This window comes from Equus caballus, chromosome 16, assembly GCF_041296265.1.
Source record: "Equus caballus isolate H_3958 breed thoroughbred chromosome 16, TB-T2T, whole genome shotgun sequence".
Lineage (NCBI taxonomy): Eukaryota > Metazoa > Chordata > Mammalia > Perissodactyla > Equidae > Equus > Equus caballus.
The window spans coordinates 41,962,344-41,983,543 of record NC_091699.1 but is presented as its reverse complement, the minus strand read 5'-3'; the positions used below and the strand labels follow the sequence as shown (position 1 = coordinate 41,983,543).

General features: G+C 40.3%; 1 protein-coding gene across 46 annotated transcripts in view; it reads left to right on the top strand.

The window, feature by feature from the left end:
- The first annotated feature begins 13,251 nt into the window (after positions 1-13,251).
- SLMAP (sarcolemma associated protein) overlaps positions 13,252-21,200 on the top strand; it is a 158,680-nt gene continuing 150,731 nt past the window's right edge. For 26 of the 46 annotated variants that reach the window (XM_070237326.1, XM_070237327.1, XM_070237313.1 and 23 more), the window contains exons 1-3: positions 13,252-13,334; positions 13,542-14,447; positions 14,622-14,844. In XM_070237326.1, coding sequence (XP_070093427.1) covers positions 14,647-14,844 — 198 coding nt within the window. In that variant the 5' untranslated portion in view covers positions 13,252-13,334; positions 13,542-14,447; positions 14,622-14,646. Of the gene's footprint in view, positions 13,335-13,541; positions 14,448-14,502; positions 14,845-21,200 lie in introns of those variants that run through there. The other 20 variants (XM_070237298.1, XM_070237300.1, XM_070237302.1 and 17 more) reach the window with 2 other exon arrangements.

Below are 21,200 nucleotides of genomic sequence, written 5' to 3'. Positions count from 1 at the left end.
AAGAGTAAAACTAAGGAAATCACTTGACTGTTTTTTCTTTTCTTTTTTTTTTTGAGGAAGATCAGCCCTGAGCTATCTGCTGCCCATCCTCCTCTTTTTGCTGAGGAAGTCTGGCCCTGAGCTAACGTCTGTGCCCATCTTCCTCTACTTTATATGTGGGACGCCTACCACAGTATGGCGTGCCAAGCGGTGCCATGTCCACACCCGGGATCTGAACCGGCGAACCCTGGGCACCAAAGTGGAATGTGCACACTTAACCGCTGCACCACCAGGCTGGCCCCTGTTTTTTCTTTTGAACAGCTTCATTTTTTGGTAAAAGTGATACAATGTATAGTCCAGAAAAAACCATAAGTAATATGAAAAAATACAGAGAGGAAATTAAAAATCACCCATTATGAAGGGATAAACACTTTTTATACATTTTTTCTGGCTTTTTAAAAAATTGAGTTCATAATAGTTTATATCATTGTGAATTTCAGTTGTATACTATTTCTTGTCCCTTACTACATGATTGCTCCCTTTCATCCCCTGTGCCCAATCCCCACTCCCCTTCCCCTGGTAACCACTGAACTGTTCTCTTTGTCCGTGTGCTTGTTTATCTTCCACATATGAGTGAAATCATATGGTGTTTGTCTTTCTCAATCTGGTTATTTCATTTAATATAATACCCTCCAGGTCCATCTGTGTTGTTGAAAATGGGATGATTTTGTCTTTTTTTATGGCTGAGTGGTATTCCATTGTGTATATATATACCATATCTTCTTTATCCAATCATTGGTCGATGGGCACTTGGATTGCTTCCATGTCTGGGCTATTGTGAGTAATGCTGCAATGAATGTAGAGGTGCATAGGTCACTTTGGATTGTTGAGTTCAAGTTTTGGATAGATACCCAGCAGTGGGATAGCTGTGTCATATGGTATTTCTTTTAGTTTTTCGAGGAATCTCCATACTGTTTGCCATAGAGGCTGCACCAGTTTGCATTCCCACCAGCAGTGTATGAGGGTTCCCTTTTCTCCACACCCCCTCCAACATTTGTGATTTTTAGTCTTAGTGATTATAGTCATTTTAACAGCTGTAAGGTGGTATCTTAGTGTAGTTTTGATTTGCATTTCCCTGATGATTAGTGATGTTGAACATCTTTTCATGTATTTATTGCCCATCTGTGTATCTTCTTTGGAAAAATGTCTGTTCATATCCTCTGCCCATTTTTTGATCAGGCTGTTTTTTTTTTTTTTGTTCCTCAGTTGTGTGAATTCTTTATATATTATGGAGATTAATCCCTTATCAGATATATGATTTGCAAATATCTTCTCCCAATTGGTGGGTTGTCTTTTTGTTTTGATTCTGGTTTCTCTTGCCTTGTAGAAGCTTTTTAGTCTGATGAAGTCTCACTTGTTTATTTTTTCTTTTGTTTCCCTTGTCTGAGAAGACATGGTATTCGAAAAGATCCTTTTAAGTTTGAGGTCAGAGTGTACGACCTATATTTTCTTCCAGAAGTCTTATGGTTTCAGGTTTTAAGTCTTTGATCCAAATATTTTTAATATTTTGATGACATTTCTCCCAGATATCTATTTATATGTACCTATAGTGATCTATGTATGAAATTTGATAAAAATGGGATCATGCACATGTATAATCTGTTTATATCAGTTAACAATATATTATAGATATTTTTCCTGATCAATAAACATAGGGCAGAATCATTATTTTTTTTTTAATTTTATTTTTTTCCTTTTTCTCCCCAAAGCCCCCGAGTACATAGTTGTATACTCTTCGTGTGGGTCCTTCTAGTTGTGGTATGTGGGACACTGCCTCAGCGTGGTTTGATGAGCAGTGCCATGTCCGCGCCCAGGATTCGAACCAACGAAACACTGGGCTGCCTGCAGCGGAGCACGCGAACTTAACCACTCGGCCACAGGGCCAGCCCCAGAATCATCATTTTTAATGGCAACACTAGACATACTGTTCTTTAATCAACCTGTTACCTACCCATGAACATTTAAGATTGTTTCCAAATTTCAGGATTATCAGCAACCCTGCAATGAACATCCTTGTACATACATCTTTTTCTGAACTGTGTAATTATTTTCTTAGGATAAATTGCCAGGGGTGGGATTACTGGGTTACAACCTGAGCACATTTTACATGCTGGCTTATGATACTAAAATGCCCTCCAAAAAGAAGACACCAATTTGCACCACTGACTGCCTAAGTTTTAAATTCTTAACAATATAAAATAAATGTTTATCTTTTCCTTTACTATAGAAGAGAAGGAAACCCTTGAAGGGCTAATATGCTTAGATTTAAACCAGCAAGCAAGAATGTATATAGAAGTGCCCCTAAAAGCACTGCAAATCAATCCAGTTGAACTGAATTCAGTAGCAATTATTAAGCACCTACTGCATGCAAAGATAAGGCTAGCTACTGGGAGCAGAAAAACGAGAAGCCATGGACTTAATATTCAGAATACTCACAACCTAATAGGGCAATTTCCTTGGCTCCAGTGATTTATCTTCACTTAAACCTACATGATAAGAATAGACCCTAAGGATTTACTCCTAAAGAGGCACTGACTCGTACATTAAATTTGTACAAAATTCAAAGATATAAATGAAAAGCAAGTCTCCCTCTCATCATTGTTTCCCAGATCTGTATCCTCATCCATCATACCCTTCTCCAGAGGTTACCACTATAACTGATTTCCTGTATATCTTCCCAGAAAATGCTCATCTATGTATACAGACATATGCTGAGCAGGCCAAAACATTAATTGTCCACTCATCGCTTACTCATTCAAGCAATTTTTTAATACAATAATACTGTTCTTCCACATGATTTTGCACACTGCTCTTAAAATTATGTCTTGGAGGTTGTTCCATATCCGTTCATATAGAGTTGCGTCATTTATTTTTAACTCGGAGATCATTCTGTAGCCACTCTTAGAGAGCTGCTTCATTCTTTTTTACCATCTACACAATTTTCTACTGCATGAATGTATTTAACCAGTACTCTGCTGATGGAACCCTAGGTTGGTCCCGATATTTTGCTAATACAATCCTGCAATGAATACCCTTCTAGATACTGAAATCATTTTGGAACAAGAAATGACTGTGTGAAGGTAGTATTGTTTGGCCTCACATCAAGTTAATAAGTACTTGGTAGAGACATTTGTTAGGTTATAGATGAATATTAAAAGCACAAAGCATTAAATATATATGCTATGTCTGAAATATGTTCCCTCAGACGACTATTAAAAACAAAAGAAAAGCATACAAGCCAACAGGAAACCTCCACCCACTTAGTCAGACTCCCCAAGACGAGTAAATAGATAGGCCTTCTCCAGGGTCTTCGAGGCCCACGGCGGAACTTTGTCACACTAATATTGAGAACTCATTGTGGAGTCCATGCCTTGGCGTTAAGAACTTCCCCTAGAGAGTTTGGATCTAGCAACACAGACATACAAATATTCATTTGTCATACAAATAATTCATCAAAAGGCCTTTCGACACGCAAGCGGAGGAGCAGATTTCCTTTTGACCTTCCCATTGACTTTTTTTCAACTTTGTTTTGAAATAATTACGCTTAGAGACATTTGGCCACATTCTCCTCTTTCTCTTTCTATATATAAACAGGGTTTTTTTGGAGAGTAGGTTGCATACATAATTCCCCTTTACCCCTTAATATTTCAGTGTGTATTTCATAAAAACAAGGATATACCATTGATTTTGGGCAGAAAGACTGACCTGACTACTTCCACCTATCCTTTTACTGAATCATGGACTTTAAGAGATAGAAGGAACCTAAAGATGTCCAGTTCAACCCTTTTATTTTATACAAGGAAACACAGAATTGGTAAATGAGTCAGCCAGGGTTGCACTGCCAGTATCTGCAAGAAGACCCTCTCTTCTGGCTCTTTCTACTCTATAAGCCATTAAGAATCATCTGGTCCAAACTGTTCAATAAATTTTATAAATGAGGAAACTATGGCTTAGAGAGGGTTTATGATTTGTCTAAGGTCACATAGGAAGTTATTTGCCTAGATTCCATAGGCAGCCATACCTCTTTGCTAAGGGGCTCAAAGAAAAGACTAATTTTCCTGAATGCACACTCAGTGAATAAGCTGACAAGTGGACACCTAATGCTTTTGCCTGCCTAGCAATCCTTACCCCTGCTCCTGACAACAGCTTTGGGAAACCATCCTTCTTCCATTGGATACAGAGTGAGTGGGACTGTCCTTCAAAGTGCCCTACCCTTCTGGCCATGAAATGAGCATGTAATCCAACCTAGGTCAATGATGTCTGGGGCACTTGAATCTTGAGGAGAGGGTCTCAAGGATTGAAAAAGGGTGAGCTGATTCCTCCTAAAGGTGGTGCCCTGAAGAGGCTGCTTATTAGCTCTTGTTGCATATCAGTTCTGATTCCCGTCTTGCTCGAGACTTCCTTTTTCAGCATTTATTTCCATTCCGTGAACTACCCCCATGTCTTTTAATAATTTCCATAAGCTTAGGTTGGCTAGGGTTAGTTTCTGTTGCTTGCAAACACAGGACCCTAACCAGTAACAGCTGATCAGAAAAAAATTTTTACTTGCCCAAACAAAAACAGAAACACTTGCCCAAACAAAACTGTGACTTAGGTTGCATAGAAAAAAGCTGGGCCTGGGTATACACCCTTCCTCAAAGCTTAGTGTGGAAGTGCTTTTCAGGTTCATCTCTCTGCTGTTCAGTTTCACCAATGACACTCCACTTTTACTCTCCCAGAAGTGACTGTTCCTAGAAAAACAGAGCAAGCTTTCTGTTAGTTGTAGTGCTTAGAAATGTCTCCAGCAAGGGAACATCGCTTAGTCAGTGGTTATTTTAACTCCATTGCCCCCAGACTGCTCCATCTGGGCAGTTAGAGTGGTGAAATACAATCTAACTTGAGCACAATAGCCCAGGGTGGACTCTCTGCCAGAGTGACTCTAGGGCCTGCTGCCAGCAGGAAGTGAAGACACTGCACATTGTCTTTCCTGACAATCTGTTCCTGACCTCCTGAGAGGACTTTTGGAAGGAACACACACATATGCAAGAACACACTGCTGTCCCCAGAATGACATTCAGATAGTGTAGTCTGAATCTGCATCTAGGAAAAAAGTCTCCATAAAAGCATAATCATTTGCAAAGAGGTCCCAAGCTCTTGTTGAAAACAGCTTTTTTCTCAAAACAATTATTTTATTAGTATTTAAAATAGTATAATTATATATCATATATAATTAATTATATATAATTTAACATTATTTTTAATCTTATTACACAGAACAGTTTAGCTTCTTATTAGCCACTCAAGAACCAGATATTTGCGTAGCCAAAGATCCTTTCATTTAATAAATATTTTTGTGCCTACTGTGTGCCAGGCACTGTGCTAGGTTCTGGAGAAACAACAGAAAGCAAAAACAGACAGGGTCCTTACTCTTACAATGCTTCCAGTCTGGAGGGAAAGCAAACATTAATGAAGATACTATACTCATACCCCGTTATAAATTGTTACAAGTGCTATGAAAGACAAGTACAAAGATCCATGAGAGAGACTAAGAGTAAACTGTTTTTCGCAAAACAAATGGTTTCCATAATTCCAACTGAGTTTCTTAAAAGGACTATAGGGCAATTCCTACTCCTAATCTGTAAGTGCTCTTTAAATGTACCAGCCCAGCCATGGTCAAAGAAAACTCATAGAAGATCTAGTCCCCCTTTCAGAGCAAAACCTACAGGTTCTGCCTTTATTTCCTCATTGAACTAATCATTATCATTTTTCAAAGCCAGCTAGAAGAGGAAAACTACTCAGATAAAAGGTTGTAAAGAATTAAAGACTACCATTTCAAAGGCAAATACAAATGAGGAGACGTATTCATTTTCTATTACTGCTGTAACAAATTACCACAAATTTAAGGGCTTTAAGCAGCACAAATTTATTATCTTAAAATTCTATGGGTCAGAAGTTCAACTGTCTCACTAGGCTAAACTCAAGGTGTTGGCAGAACTGAGTTCCTTTTTGGAGGCTCTAGGAGAGTATCAGTTTCCTTGCCTTTTTCCAGCTTCTAGAGGCTTCCTTCGTTCCGTGGTTTGTAGCCCCCCTTCCGCCATCTTCAAAGTCAGCAACAGGTTGAGTCCTTGTGTAACATCTCTCTAACCTACTCTCTGCCTCCCTCTTCTGCTTTTAAGGACTCATATGACTAAAAGTAGATCCACCCAGATAAGCCAGGATCATCTCCCCAGCTCAAGTTCTGTACCTTTAATCATACCTGCAAAGTCTCCTTTGCCATGTAACATAACATATTCAGAGATTCTGGGGATTAGAACATGGACATCTTTGAGGGGTCATCATTCTGCCTACCACAGAAGGCATGGAAAATGTTCTTGTTAAGGGTAAAAAAAGTAAAGATGCTTCATTCTGTGTGGACAAAGCAATATATAGAAGATGATGCCATTTTTCTGGGTAGCACCAAAGTGCTCACAGGAGTTCTTTCGGGGTAGTGGAATTATGGGTAATTTTTTTATGCTTCTCTGTTTTCCAAATTTTGTACGTTAAAAATAAAATACTTAAACCCCCATTTATCGTGGTTATTTAGGAGAATGTCTGTAATGTTAGGAAATGCATGCTGATCTATTGTGGAGTAAAGTATCATGATGTCTGCAACCTACTCTCAAAGAGTTCAGAAAACACACACGTAGATAGATAAGGCAAATATGGCCAAATAGTAACAACTTTGAATCAAGGAGGGGTATATATGTATGTTTGTTGTAATTCTATTTCAATTTTCTTGCGCATTTGAAATTTTTTTATAATAAAAAGTTATATAAAAGCCAAATTTTAATGGACAGAGATTCTATATTGATTCTATATTATTCACATTATCATTTTCAAGAACAAATTCAGCTGGCCAGGTGGCGCAGTGGTTAAGTGCAGACGTTCCACTTTGGCAGCCGGGGGTTCGCCAGTTTGGATCCCGGGTGCAGACATGGCACCGCTTGACAGGCCATGCTGTGGTAGGCGTCCCACATATAAAGTAGAGGAAGATGGGCACAGATGTTCGCTCAGGGCCAGTCTTCCTTAGCAAAAAGAGGAGGATTGACGGCAGATGTTAGCTCAGGGCTGATCTTCCACACACACACACACACACAAAAGAATAAATTCAGAGTCTAAGCTAGAGAAAGAAGATAAGTTATAAAATCAAGGCACGTTTTCTTCTGCAACCATCTTTACCACTGATACCAAGTTGCATAATTAGACCCCAGGAAAAGGGAAGATGGACCTGTCTGGTTTCACTTATAAAGGTCTCATTTCAGGGGCGGCCTGGTGATGTAGTGGTTAAGTTTGTGTGCTCCGCTTGGGCGGCCCAGGGTTCACAGGTTTAGATCCTGGGTGTGGATCGGCACACCGCTCATCAAGCCATGCTGCGGCAGCGCCCCACATAGAAGAACAAGAAGGACATACAACTAGGATATACAACTACGTACAGGGGCTCTGGGAAAAACTAAAAAAGAGGAAGACTGGCAACAAATGTTAAAAAGAAAGGTCTCATTTCTATAGTGATGCTTCTTCACTGTCAACAGGCCACTAATTTCTCCTATAGCATTTCATCTGTCATGCTTATCAACATGCTAGACTTGTAGAGAGGAGACTGGGTTCTCGAAGCAGTATGCTCAGTGCAGGATCAGCTCCATTTTTTTTCTTTCTTTCTTTCTTTTTTCTGAGGAAGATTAGCCCTGAGCTAACATCTGCCGCCAATCCTCCTCTTTTTTGCTGAGGAAGACTGACCCTGAGCTAACAACCGTGTCCATCTTCCTCTGCTTTCTATGTGGGACGCCTACCATAGCATGGCTTGCCAAGCAGTGCCATGTCCGCACTTGGGATCCGAACCGCGAAGCCTGGGCTGCCAAAGGGGAACATGCGAAATTAACTGCTGCCCCAGTGGGCCATCCCCTCAGCTCCATACTTTGAGGGGCTCAATGCAAAATGAAAATGAAAGATCCTTTGTTAAAAAATTATTAAGCATTTCAAGGGAGCAGAGTCCTTCCAAACCCAGGCCCTATGTAAGGTTACACACCCAAGAAATCAGCCATGTACAAATGATCTCCCACCAAGCCTTGTATGCCGGGCATGCTTGGTGGGGATGGGAGTGGAAGAGGAGCAGACACTCTAGACTCATTTTACTGCATAGGTCTCTTCATTCCATTTCAACCAGTCTTCTTAGGGATGCTTAAGACCAAACATCCCCGAAAAATCTATCAGTTTTCCAAAGTATAGCCATTTGGTGAGATGTTGTCAACCATTATCTATGACAGTGTTGTACAGTTGTAGCAACAATGCATTTATCTAAAACAAAAGCTCCAATGGAGCTTATTAAAAGTAAATACAATTATATCAAAAAATGATGATTCAAAATGTCATACTTTTCCCAGAATAAAGAATATACTTAAAATATTTTTTTAAAAATCACTGGATGAAAAAACCACCACACATAAACAGCTACTGGTATTTTAATTGGTAACTAAGTTATTTAAAAACAAACCCCAATGTACCAATAAAAATTCAGAAAGAAAATGCCTCATGTGACTTTCTGACCCATCCCTTTTATTCTTGAGCCTTTGCTGCATTCCAAGTAACATTCTTAAATCGATTATAAAAAGCAAGAGGACACTTCCAGTAATCAAAAGGAGACTTATACAAGAGTGACAAAAATAAACATAATTTCTTCCCTTCCTCTTTCACCTCCCCTCAATACAGGATTTTTGCCATTGATATAAAGTCTTTATCACTTTTAGGAAAAAGGCTCCTAGTGTTGATTTTCCCATTTCTAATAAATAAAATGGTGATTTTAAAAGTTACTCATGTAACTTGGAAAAACATCTGGAAGGATACAGCTAAGAAACTGGTAATAGTAGTTAGCTTTAGACTAAAGATTTGTGATGAGGCTAGGATTTTTACTTTCCTTACTTTGCGTATTTGAATATATGCAAGGAATATATATTAGTTTTATCAATCCAAAAAAATCAGTAAGCATATTTTTTAAAAAGAAAAAAACCCCAGCCTGTACTTTAGATCTAGCATGGTGATCTGGGATCAGTAACTTAATCACTTTGAGCCTCAGTTTCCCTACTTATAAAATGACACAGAGATGTCATGAGGAAAATGGCTTACCACATGGTAAACACACATTTCATAAAGGTTCCTTCTCTGAACCTCAATTTCCTTGCCGCCAAAATGAGAGAGTTGGATTAGTTGTCCATGATCCTTGTGAGAATTAATATTCTGATTCCTTCTTTTGATATTCACAGATAATTATTGCCAAATGAAAAATACATGTCTTTACTTGTCTTCATGTAATTATTTTTCTTTTATTTCCTGAAGAACCAGGAAGCCAAAAACAGATGAGCAGTACCTCTGGAATGTCTGGGCCACTCCACCCTGGGCACCTGGGAAATGACAGGGTATTTCCACTCATTAGAAGCTCCCTGATGAGAAGAGCCTTCCTTATTAGGAAGAGGATCAAACTTCAGTTTTAATAAGCCAGTGTGTGCCATTAAAAATATTATATACTCTCAATTTTAATCTTTGACTACTTCAGGCCTCCTCTTTAATTAGTTTGCTTACCTATATTTGCAATCCAGATACTCTGATCAAGCAGTTATGCAAGTCTTCCATAATTCATTATATCATATGTCATTGGTTAAAGTCCAATTAGATCATTATCATTTAGGGAAGGTTGCATATTAAGTGAGTTTACAGAGTTGTCTCCTACACATCTGAAATGCTAATAATTACCTGTCTTTCCGGGTACCAGGGTAATAATTCTACAGTTCTCTCTTTGCTTTTCTAAGATTGAAAAGTAGCATGGATCATAGCAGTGGTGATAGTTATCAGTCTATTAAAAATGTAAAAATAAAAAAAGGGAGAGAAAGCTACAAGATTGGGAAATACTACCATTTGAAATCTCTCAAAACATGACATGTTTTTAATTTAATTAAAATACTGTATGGATACAGAATCATAGAGAGGAACACCCACATGGTTTAGAATTCAAAATATCTCATGTATGAGATTTCTTAATTTAAGCCTTTTCTGTGCCTGCCGAATACCAGTGGGTGAAGAACGCCTTCAATGCCGTTTTGGCATTTCCACACCCTGTGTAGCTTGGTAGGATTCTTTACCCTTCCAGGTTATAGCAATCCCAGCTTTTCTTGGAGAAAAAAAGCCTATTCTATTTGTTTAACATTAATTTTAAAAGACATTATAGTAGAACTGAACATAAAGAGACTTTTTGTTCTCTTATTTATGAACAAGTTTCTTCGTACACAAATTAGGGATAATACAACTCGCTCCTTACTGTATGCGGAAAGCTGGGGGAATTTTGTTAGTAAGAATAATAAAAAAACTAACATTCTCTGAATATCTACTATTTTCCTAGCATCGTGGTAGGCACTTTGTCCTTTTTGTCTTATTTAACCCTAACAAGACTCTATGAGGTATTCTCTACTTTTTTTCAAATGAGGACATTGAGACTTAGAGAAACTAAATAATTTACCATTCACAGTGCTGGTAAATGGTGATGCAATGTCTGATTCTGAAACCTTGATTCTCATTGTTCTACTTTGACTTTGTAAGAGAAAGATGGAAATGTTCTGAAGTCTGTTGCATCGCCTACAAGTCCTTCAGCAATTGAAACCATGCTTTTGTGCCCCTCTCCTTGAATACCCCCACATCCCCTTCTGCTGCAGTAATACAGACCTATTTGTAATTCCCTTAAAGTCCTGTTCTCTCAAGTTTCTTGGTCTTTGTTTATGATATTTTCTTGGTCTAAAATTTCATTATCCCACTACTGCCAGACTAGCTGCCTTCCTCCTACTCATTTTTCAAATCTTAGTTTAAACTACTCCACCATACTGCCATTACTCTTTTTTTTTTTCTTTTGAGGAAGATTGGCCCTGAGCTAACATCTGTGCCCATCTTCCTCTATTTTATATGTGGGATGCCTGCCACAGCATGGCTTGACAAACAGTGCGTAGGTCTGTATCCGGGATTCGAACCAGCGACCCTGGGCCAGTGGAGCGGAACATGTGAATTTAACTGCTGCACGGGTCCCCTGCCATTACTCTTTATATACTCATTATGGCAGGGATCTTATTGCATCATCACCTAAATTGTGAGCAACTCGAAGGAGTCTTTTTTCATTGTTGTATTTTCAGGGCCTTTCAAAGTATCTGTTTCCCAGTAGGCATTCAATTAAACATTTATTGAACAAGGGGCTGGCCCAGTCCCACGGGGGTTAAGTTGGCATGTTCCGCTTTGGGGGCCTGGGTTCACCAGTTCAGATACCAGGTATGGACCTATGCACTGCTTAGCAAGCCATGCTGTGACAGGCATCCCACATATAAAGTAGAGGAAGATGGGTACGATGTTAGCTCAGGGCCAGTATTCCTCAGCAAAAAGAGGAGGATTGGTGGCAGATGTTAGCACAGAACTAAACTTCCTCAAAAAAAAAAAGAACAACAAAAATATTTATTGAACGAATGAATGAAAGAGCGCATAAATCACTTATAAATTCACGCACAGAAGTCATCAGGGATTTGCAGAGGGACCTATATTACTTTATTCCACATAAGCCTAAAAGTTACAAGAAATGAAAACTCTTCTTATAAATAAATAAAACTTTTCAACATATTCTTATTTTTCTCCAGAATAAAGTACATGGATGGAGTACTTGTTCAACACATATTTGCTGAATTAGTGAAGAATCTTAGAAAAGTATATGAAGCCTTCATAAACTAGTGCATATTCTTTCTCCAGATTCACTTTGTGCCACTCCTACTTTATCCTGGAATAATGAGTAACAATATGCAATTTCTATTCAGGTATCAAATATTTATTGAGTCACTACGACGTGCCTGGCACACTGGTCCACTGTTTCAAACAGCCTTGTTCCTTTTCTTGCTATTCCCTCTTCCTGGAAATTTATGACGCCATTCAGCAAATACCATATTTATTCTAGTTTTCCTACCCTCCTTGATTCAGTTCAGTTACTTCCTCTACAAGGCCCTCCCTGACCCCTTTAGCATCCGGTGCTTGTCTCCATCTTAGCCCCGATTACATCAAAGTTATTTGTATCTATGTTTGTCACCTCTTATCCTATCCCACAACACCCCGGTGAGCCCTCTCAGGGCAGGGATTGAGGTTTCATTCACCCCTGGGGCTCAGCACAGAGTTTAGGACAGGGACAAAAGCCTATGTTTTAAGTATTGAAATGAACAATAGTTACTCTTTATTGAGCAACATGGATTATCATCTTGAATCCTCAGAATAATAATTGTAGTTCTTACAATTCTCTTGTGTTATCTCCATGTTATAGATGAGAAAACCAGGCTTGAAAAGGTTTAGAAACTTGAGCAGGGTCACACGGTCGTGGAGAATGAAGCCACCATTGATTCTAAATGAATGACTCCTTCTCACCACCTTTTCTTGAAATTTTCTTTTAGATTTTGCATTCTTTCGTTCCTTCGACCAATGACTCCTCATCTAGCTGAATATCATGAGTGAGGAGCGATATCCCCTTTTTTTCATTATAAATTGATTATCTCTCTCTAGAAGCAACGTGAATTTAAACTTTCTTTAGTCACACTTTCCGGGGTAGAATCTGCGTTTGGAGCCCTGGGGGACACCATAGTTACCAGGGAGCAGAATGGTCATTCGAAATGGAACGCGGGGATTAAGAAAGAGTTTTCCTCTAGCTCGGATACACAGAGGACACTTGAGCAGGAGGAGGATGGACCTTCTCATCTTAGATTCACAAATCCTGAGACTTGTGGGTATATGGTTGTTCACACCTAAGGCGGCTGTGAGGGACAGTGTTGCCCACAGCTAAGATGGCTGCTAATGAACATCTCCTTTGGATGGCCCTGTTTTTTTTGCCCGTCGCCACTTTCAACGAGAATTATAGTGAATAAAACTTAGTAAACGTTGGTGATTTCTAACCAAGATGGTAAAGTAGGAAGTTAGTACGTTTTATTCAGAAAACCTTCAACAGGTCAAATTTTTTCTTGCCATTAACCAAAATGGTGGTAAACGTTGCCTCATGGTTTGAAGCTTTCGGCCCTTAACTAAGATGGCGCCCGGAGGCTTGTTAAAAATTCCCTTGCCCTCTTTTCTGCCCTCGACTATCATGGCTTCCGCGGCGTCGATCACGTGATGTCCCCGGACTACGGCGCGGGAGAGGGGGTAGGAGGGCCCTTGAAGGGTGCGCGTTCCCGTGGCGGTGCACCGGGTAGGTTTCAGTCAGAGTCACTATGGCGGCCGGCGCTGGCAAGGTAAGCTGAGGCGGCGGCGCGGCGGCGAGGGAGGCTGGACCCGTCGTGGCGTCCGGACTCCAAATCCCCGCAGCCCCTCCGCGGAGAGGTCGACCGAGGTCGTGGCCCCTGGCGGGGACTGGCGGGGGGCGGGTTGAGGGAGATGAGGGCTGAGGCGGGCGGGCACCGGCGCCTGACGGCCGTTTGTTTTGATGTTTCCCCCACCAGGTCGGAAAGTTTCCTGCCTCGTCGGGCACAGCCTGAGCGTGTCCCACCGGCCGCGAGTGGTGGAGGCTGCGGCGGACCCAGCCCGGGGCCTCCAGGCCTCTCCCCCAACCTCCGGGCCGGCCTCCCTCCCCCACCTCCTCGTCCTCCGGGAGCTGCGGCTGCTGTCCCTGAGATGCGACCCTCGCGGGGGCGACCCTGAAGGGAGGCGGCCGGTGTGCTGAGCAGCAGCCAGGAGCCCAGGCGTCCAGGGACCAACTTCCTGCGGGCGGAGGCCCCCGAGCCTCCCCGGGGTCGCGCCTCGCTCGGTCCGCACCGGCCTGCGGAGCCGGATCCCCGCCCTGGTCGCGGGGACGCCCGCCAGGTGCCGGGGAGTCCCGACTCGGCCTCTGCCCGCGCCTCCGCCGGTGCCCGCTCCTCGCGCCCAGGAACCCGGCCACCGCCGCCTCGGCTCGTGCTGGGCCAGGGACCCCGTGCCACCTCCCGGGCGGCCTCCGCGCCGCAGGGGCCATGCAGACTGTCCGGCTGGCCGTGTAGACCCCCTCGCCTCTGCCTTTCCACTGTCGAGGCCCTCGAGGACGGGCGGTGGCTGCCCAGAGCTGCTCGGCTACACCTTCTTTCGGCCCGAAAGGACCTTGCTGGCCGCCCCGAACCGACCCTTCCTTCATGCTGCAGTGCTGCAACATTTCCGCCACCGAGGGGGAAAGGCGGCCGCGATCCCAAACAAAACACAAGAATTGGTTTGTGACTCATCTGCTTGGATACCTCCAGTCCCCAAACTGTCTTCCAGGAGTTTTCTTGGCCGAAGCTGTCCGATGTTTGAGCCTTTTCTTCCCAGGGAAGAGGATGGACTGAAAGCTGCCAGTTGGGGACTTTTTGTGATCAGGGAGCTGCTGGGTTTTAAAGGAGGTAATGGGGCTTGCGCTGGCTTGTCTTCCCACTCAAGTGAAGAGTTGTTGATGTTCGCTGGTTATGCTTAGACCATGCACAGTTTGTTTTAATTTAAAATTTTGGGGGGGATAGGGGTAGAGGCTTGTGAAGGGCAGTCCGGATCCGGTGGAACTCCTCTTTGTCCCTTGATAGGAGAAACACCCCCAGTCTGTCCTCGATGCCGTCAGCCTTGGCCATCTTCACTTGCCGCCCGAACTCGCACCCGTTTCAGGAGCGTCATGTCTACCTGGACGAGCCCATTAAAATCGGCCGCTCCGTGGCCCGCTGTCGACCAGCGCAGAATAATGCTACTTTCGATTGCAAAGTGCTGTCAAGGAACCATGCTCTCGTCTGGTTTGATCACAAGACGGGCAAGGTAATGTCCCCACGCTGTCTGACAGTCTTTACTTTTCCTTTCCCTTTGCTCTTTCTGCGTAACGTATTCAGGATCCCAGGGTTCGCACGCGCAGGAGACTTTCAGCAAGGCCACGGAATCAACTTTTTGTGTGTTGGATTCTAGTGGAAATTTAGTTGAGGTGGTTGAATGGAAAACAGAGAAGGTATTGTAATTAAATGCCTCTGGAGGGCGATGGCATCTTGATAACCTGGTCATTCCCAGTGAAATCCCAAACCCTAATTCCTTTGGGAAAACTAGATAGTGAAACTTGGCTTCTTGCTTTCAGTCTTTTTAGAAAGGTGAATTCGCAGTTCAGCGCTTGATGAAGCAAGCAGCAGTTCTCAAAGCAATGCAGGGAATCCGCGGCCAGTGTTACACTGGGGCTCAAGTGTCTCAGTGGTGAGAGGTAGTTAACACATAGCTTTTAGTTGAGTTCAGATCAGGGCCTTTCTAGTAAGGACAATGCTTTGTGTGAATTTATGTTTTTGAAGGATTTGATACATATTTACCCGTGTAGGAGTAATTTGCAGTTATCAAAGGCGATTTAATTAAGCATGAACAACTGTTAACTTTACATTTTCAGTTTTGTTTGCATATTGGGAGAACATATACCTATTGCTTTTGAAAATCACTTTTTGATGTTCCCTGCAGCATTTACTAAAAATTCTTAATGCATACTTACAGAGGTGATATTTAGGAAATTAATTTATTTTCTGATATTATATCCAGTTCTATCAATTATTGCATTACCTAGATGTGATAGGATGATTTTAGTGCTCTTCATTTTAAGCGTGACCATTTTAGCATTTTTATTTAGGCACTCTAATTTACTATACATGTGGGTCCTTGTATTTTAAAAATATAAGAAAAAAAATAAAGACAGACCTTTTCAAATTTTAAAACTCTTTATGTGTTGGGAGTATATACTAAAGAGCTCACCTTTGTGCTACTGATTTCAGAGTTCTAACTTAGAGGGAGTTATGTAAGACTAATAAGAATATCTCTGGTTTCATCTCCTGACTTTTTGCTCCCTCTTTCTGAGTTAAATAATTAAATCTTTTTTAAAAAAAGAATTTAAGTCAAGTGGTGTTTTGAAATGAAAGAAACCTGAGCCTGAAGAGGAAGAGAGAAGGCAGTACTTCAGTTGCTACTGAATCAAGGAATTATTAAATAAATTATTTTTCAGAGAAAGGAGGAAAAGATTGCCCAAGTGCTATGTGCTTGCATAATACCTATACCCTACTGTGTGTGTGGGATGAGAACTGGAAAATATGTTAATTTTTCTGTGTAATGCCAGGTGATCCTTTACCTGGGTCAGACCCTTTTTTTTTCTCCCTGGAAACTAAAGTTTAGGTACCTGAAAGACTTCATAGATTACCCGTAATCATTTAAAGGGAATATTCATAGAACTCATCTTTCCAGAAATTAAATTCAAACGTCAGTTAACTGCTAGTGTCTTAACTCAGCCAGCTTTTATGTATTTGTCTCTTTTTGTCCCTGAGCAACAATTAAGGTCCAGCTTAATCAGATAACAGGTTTGCTTAAAGTACACACTCTGCAAATGCACATTCTTTACTTTCATTCAGTACTCAAAAGAGACTTAGATTTTTTCTTTTACTTATTTGAAAAATAGTGATTATAGGAACAGTGCTTTTCATGGCTATACTAAAACCCCCACAATAGGTTATTTTGAGATGATTAAGAATAGGTCAGTAGTGAGTGTTTATTGTGTATGTTAAATTGAGATGACTTGTTAAAATGTTGAATGGAATTTGTTATTAGAAAAACTTATCTTTAAAGGATACACAGCTTATTTTTACCCTTTTCACTTTTTGTTTTCCAACTGTATTACAAGCTAAACCATCTTCAGGATATGAGGCCATTACTTTAGGTGTAGATATAATTATTGATTATCGTACGACCTAATCTAGTTAAAACAAATGCCCTGTCAGATCTTGCCATGTGATCAAATTGTTTTAGAAATTAATTATTTAAAATTTAGGTTTGAACAGACAGTAGGTTTTTATTGAGCATTTATTATCTGTCAGATATTGTGAGGTACACAGTTCCAAGGAAAACCCACAGTTTGACCAAATATCGTTAATTGTTTTCTCTGTGTGAAATTTCCAGTTTGAGAATTTCTGCTATAATTGTCTTGTAACAAAGGTCCCCAGGCCTACTATATATTCCCAGCAAATTCCTTTGTACAACACAAGAATCCCCTCCTTCTATAAGCATCACCTCAGGCAAGTTTTTTTAAAAGACATCTTTAAACCTCAGTTTTCTCTTCTGGGGATAGTGATGGTACCTGCTATTGTTTTGAGAATCGAGATTATTATGTAAATCATTTAGCACCCTGTTCTTGGCCCTTATTAAGGGCTCAGTACTTAGGGAGGTGGGTGTTTGGGTTGAGGGGAAGAGGGAAACAGCTCTTTGTAATTTGTTATAGTGCTGTGGAGTCTTAGGAAGATAATAGGAAATTTTTTTCTTTCATGCGATGTCATATGTAGAAGTAATGTTTTAAATTGAAACATACAGAGTTGAGAACTTTGTCCAAATTGGCACTTTACTTGGGAAGTGGAAAATTGGGGTAGTATGCTCTTTGGTTGACTTTCACTTTGTGATTGTTGCATTCTGCATTGGTCATTATTGGAAGCCCATTAAAAGCTGAAAGAAATAATAAACACTTGAAACTTCCTGATTATTCAATCAACACATGTATATTGTAGAAAATTTGCAAAATGTCAGTACATGGAAATCTAGGTAATACCTTTTAGTGCTAAGTTCATGGAATGTGTTATGGTACTTAAAACCTGCATGTTGGAGGGTGACAGATTTGCCACAAAGTGGAATTTAATAAGCTTTCCCAGATCATCTACTCAGGGACGTAGCAGCTGGATATTGTGCTGGTTGGATGCTGGCCCTGTGTTTCGTCCTTCACTCCTTTTTGGAGGTCAAGCTCTTTAAATTAGATGGCAGATAATAGAATGGTTGTTAATCTTTCTGTTGACTTACGGTGCCACTGAACAAGCAAATCTGCCATATGGTGGTTACATAGAAGGCAGAGTGAGTTGACTGCCTCCTTCTGGTTTGGATGATCCTATTTGACTGAGGCTTTGTGGACAGGTGTACTCTAGTGCTTGACATGGTAGTGTTATTTCCAGTCTCACTGTAGTTTACTTAGTAGTAGGAGCAGTAATTGCCTATTTCCAGTTTCGCTTTTTTGCTTAAATTCAATGCATGTTTTTGAGCACCTCTTCTATCATGATCTGTTTTAATGGAGGGCCTCGTGTTGAGGGGAGAGGAAATGACAAGAACTAGTAAGAAATTGTTGTTCCTTCTTTCTAGGATCTTATATTTTGGATAGAGAGTGTGACTCTACAACTTGAGAGCAGTTGATTGACGTGAGATAGGATTATATAAGTTTAAATGGCAAGAGAGTGATGGTGTTTGAATTAGACTTTAAAATGGGGGTGTATAGATACGAGTTAAGTAACAGTGCTTTTTGGAGTTGTTTGTGTGTTTTAAAGGATTGAGAGTGGCGTAAAACAGACAAAAGCAGATAATTTTGAATGAATTTGGCATCTTCCAAACACTGAGGAAACTGTGTTGGATTGGAGAGTTCTTTTGCAGAGTAGCTATGGGTGAACATCTATTCTCTGTGATGTTTTTATGTTTGTGCCTTGTTTTTGTAATTATCTATCAGACCCTGGAAGAGAGGATTTATGCCTTATGTGTCTATTTCTTATTTTGTATAAAGCAGATGTTGAATAACTGAAGCTGACTAGATAGTGTGGAGTTGTGGAGTGCCTGGATTACCAAGCTCAGGTCATGGACCCATGGGATATGGAAGTCCAGGGAGAGTTCTGTGCAGAGCACTGACTTAACAAAACCACCCTGTAAGGGTGATAGAGCAATATGCAGAGAGGCCTGGAGCAAGGGGAAATGGGTAACAGCTGAACTAACACTTGTGGCACTATGTACCATGCCCTGTTCTAAATGCTTTACATGTTAACTTATTTACTCCTTAAATAAATGTTTAAGATGGGTGCTTATTTTTCCTTAACCTATGAGGAAATTAAGGCATAGACAGATTCAATTAGGTTAACTTGCCCAAGTTCATATAGCTAATAAATGGTAGACCTGGGATGTGAACCAAGGTATTCTGATTCTTGACTTTAGAGTCTGGAACCCAAGCTCTTAACTACTCTGCTATTGCAAGGCTTTCTATCAGTTTAGATATGATGTCATTTTGTAAGGGCATAGACCAGGTTTGCAGTAGGAATGAAAATGATTAAGTGCCAGAAAGTGAAAGAAGACAAGTATGTTAACTTGTCTATTAGGACTTCAGCAAAGAGAGAGGTTCTGTATGGACTGGATATTTTAGGGAAGGTGTCATGGATGAGACAGTTTCATGGATGAGATGCAATTTGAACTACACCTTAGGTCTTTTTAAATAGGGCAGAATGTAGATAGAGTCATTCAGGAGAAGGAGTTTTGGGTGGGAAGAATTGCTCAAGTAAAGGCATAGAAGCAGGAATGATACAGCACATTCCAAGAACATTGCAAGGAAGTCATTGCGAAGGAAGAATCTCCAGAATTTGACAACCAAGATAGTTTCTTCCTTCTTCCTCCCCATATCTAAACATGACAGCAAAGATCCTGGCCTCACCTTTTGGGAGAATGACAGATCATACATTCATTGATTTTGTTTATTTGTTTACCTAATTTTTTTATTGACAAGTAAAAAGGTCATTAAGAGGTGCTGGTTTCTGTGAGAAAGTCATGTATTTGGCACATGTTATGTTTAAGTCACATTCATGTAAACATGTTTAGAAGGCCAGGTTGTATATCCAAAATGCACTCATTTCCTTCTGTGTTACTTTTCACGGTAGTGGAACATTAATGAAATATTTTATCTATTATTTCAAATCGTTAAAAATATGGATATTGTATGCAATTAAAACATTTTTTTCCTACTTAGTTATTTTACTTTACTCCTTAGATTAAATTTACTCTTTACCTTTTCAGGCTCTTATTTGGTCTTCTCAAGTGGTGTTTATGTTAGAGCTTATTATCTATTTTCTTTGATAAATAGAGAAGAGGGTGTCTGTCATTTAGAGTTTTAAGTGAAAAGATTGTGAGATAAGTTCTTTCTGTGTATCAGTTACTTGAATCAAGAAAAATGATGGCATTTGTTAGCTGCGGAAGTATTCTAAGGACTCTATCCTGCCCATGCTTCTCTCACTGCCACTACAGGTAAATGAACAGTTCATACCTCTGCTCAAAAATCTTGGTTCTTGCACCATTAATTTTTCGCACGATATACAACTCCTTCAAAATCTGTCATTTCGTTTTTTTTCCAGCTCCGTCTTCTATTGCTCTTTTTTTCCTTTGCCCCAAACTTTGTGCAGTAGCTGTGTGACAGTGCTTGCTGTTCCTAGAACAAGTGCCTTTTTTGCTGTTTGTCTTCCAGAATGACCTTTCCCCTTCATCTCTTGAGGCCCAGTTCCAAAGCGAAACCTTCCCTGACTCCTACTAATTGAAGAATTAATTGCTTCTTCCTCTATACTGCCGTAGAACTTTGTATATAATTTCATTATGGGACACAGACAACGAAATAACTATGATGCAAGTGTACTATTGCCCTGCCAGATGTGAGCTCTTGAGAACAAGAACTACATAAATGTTTGAATGCGTGAAATGTGAACAATGGAGCAGTCTGTATTTCTGCTAACCTGAGGAGGGTCAAAAGGTAGAAGGTCATTTGAGTTAGTTCTCAATTTGGAATCTTGGACTTAATTACCAATAGGTAGTGTTTGTATAAATCATTACTTATTGAGAGTCTACAGTGTGCAAGACACTTTGCTAAGTGTTTTGGCATCATAGATAATTTTGTGGTTGGTGGTATTAATTTTGAGCTATTACACATGTATCCATTCTCATGCAAAGTAATACTTCTGTTTTAAGAGTTTATAATATTCAGAGTACTTTCTTATTTCCCTTGATCTATATAACACTCCTAGGAGGTAGGTAGAGCAGGTACAGACTGCTTTTATCCAAAAAGAGTTTGATGTTTAGAGGTTATTTGTGCAAGGTCATCTATTAGTACCTATGCGAGTTAGAAACAGAATCTAGATTTTCACCCCCTGAAATAAAAGCCAACTGCTAGACATTTATTCTGAACTATCTGATTATGGACTGAACAATTATTGTAATGAAAATCTGTCTTTTGCTCTCTTGAAAGGTAATCTAAGCTGTTGTTTTCTGGATGCATAACTAAAATGCTTGTCGTATGACAGACTTTCAAAGACCGAGAGAACTTGAGTTAATTA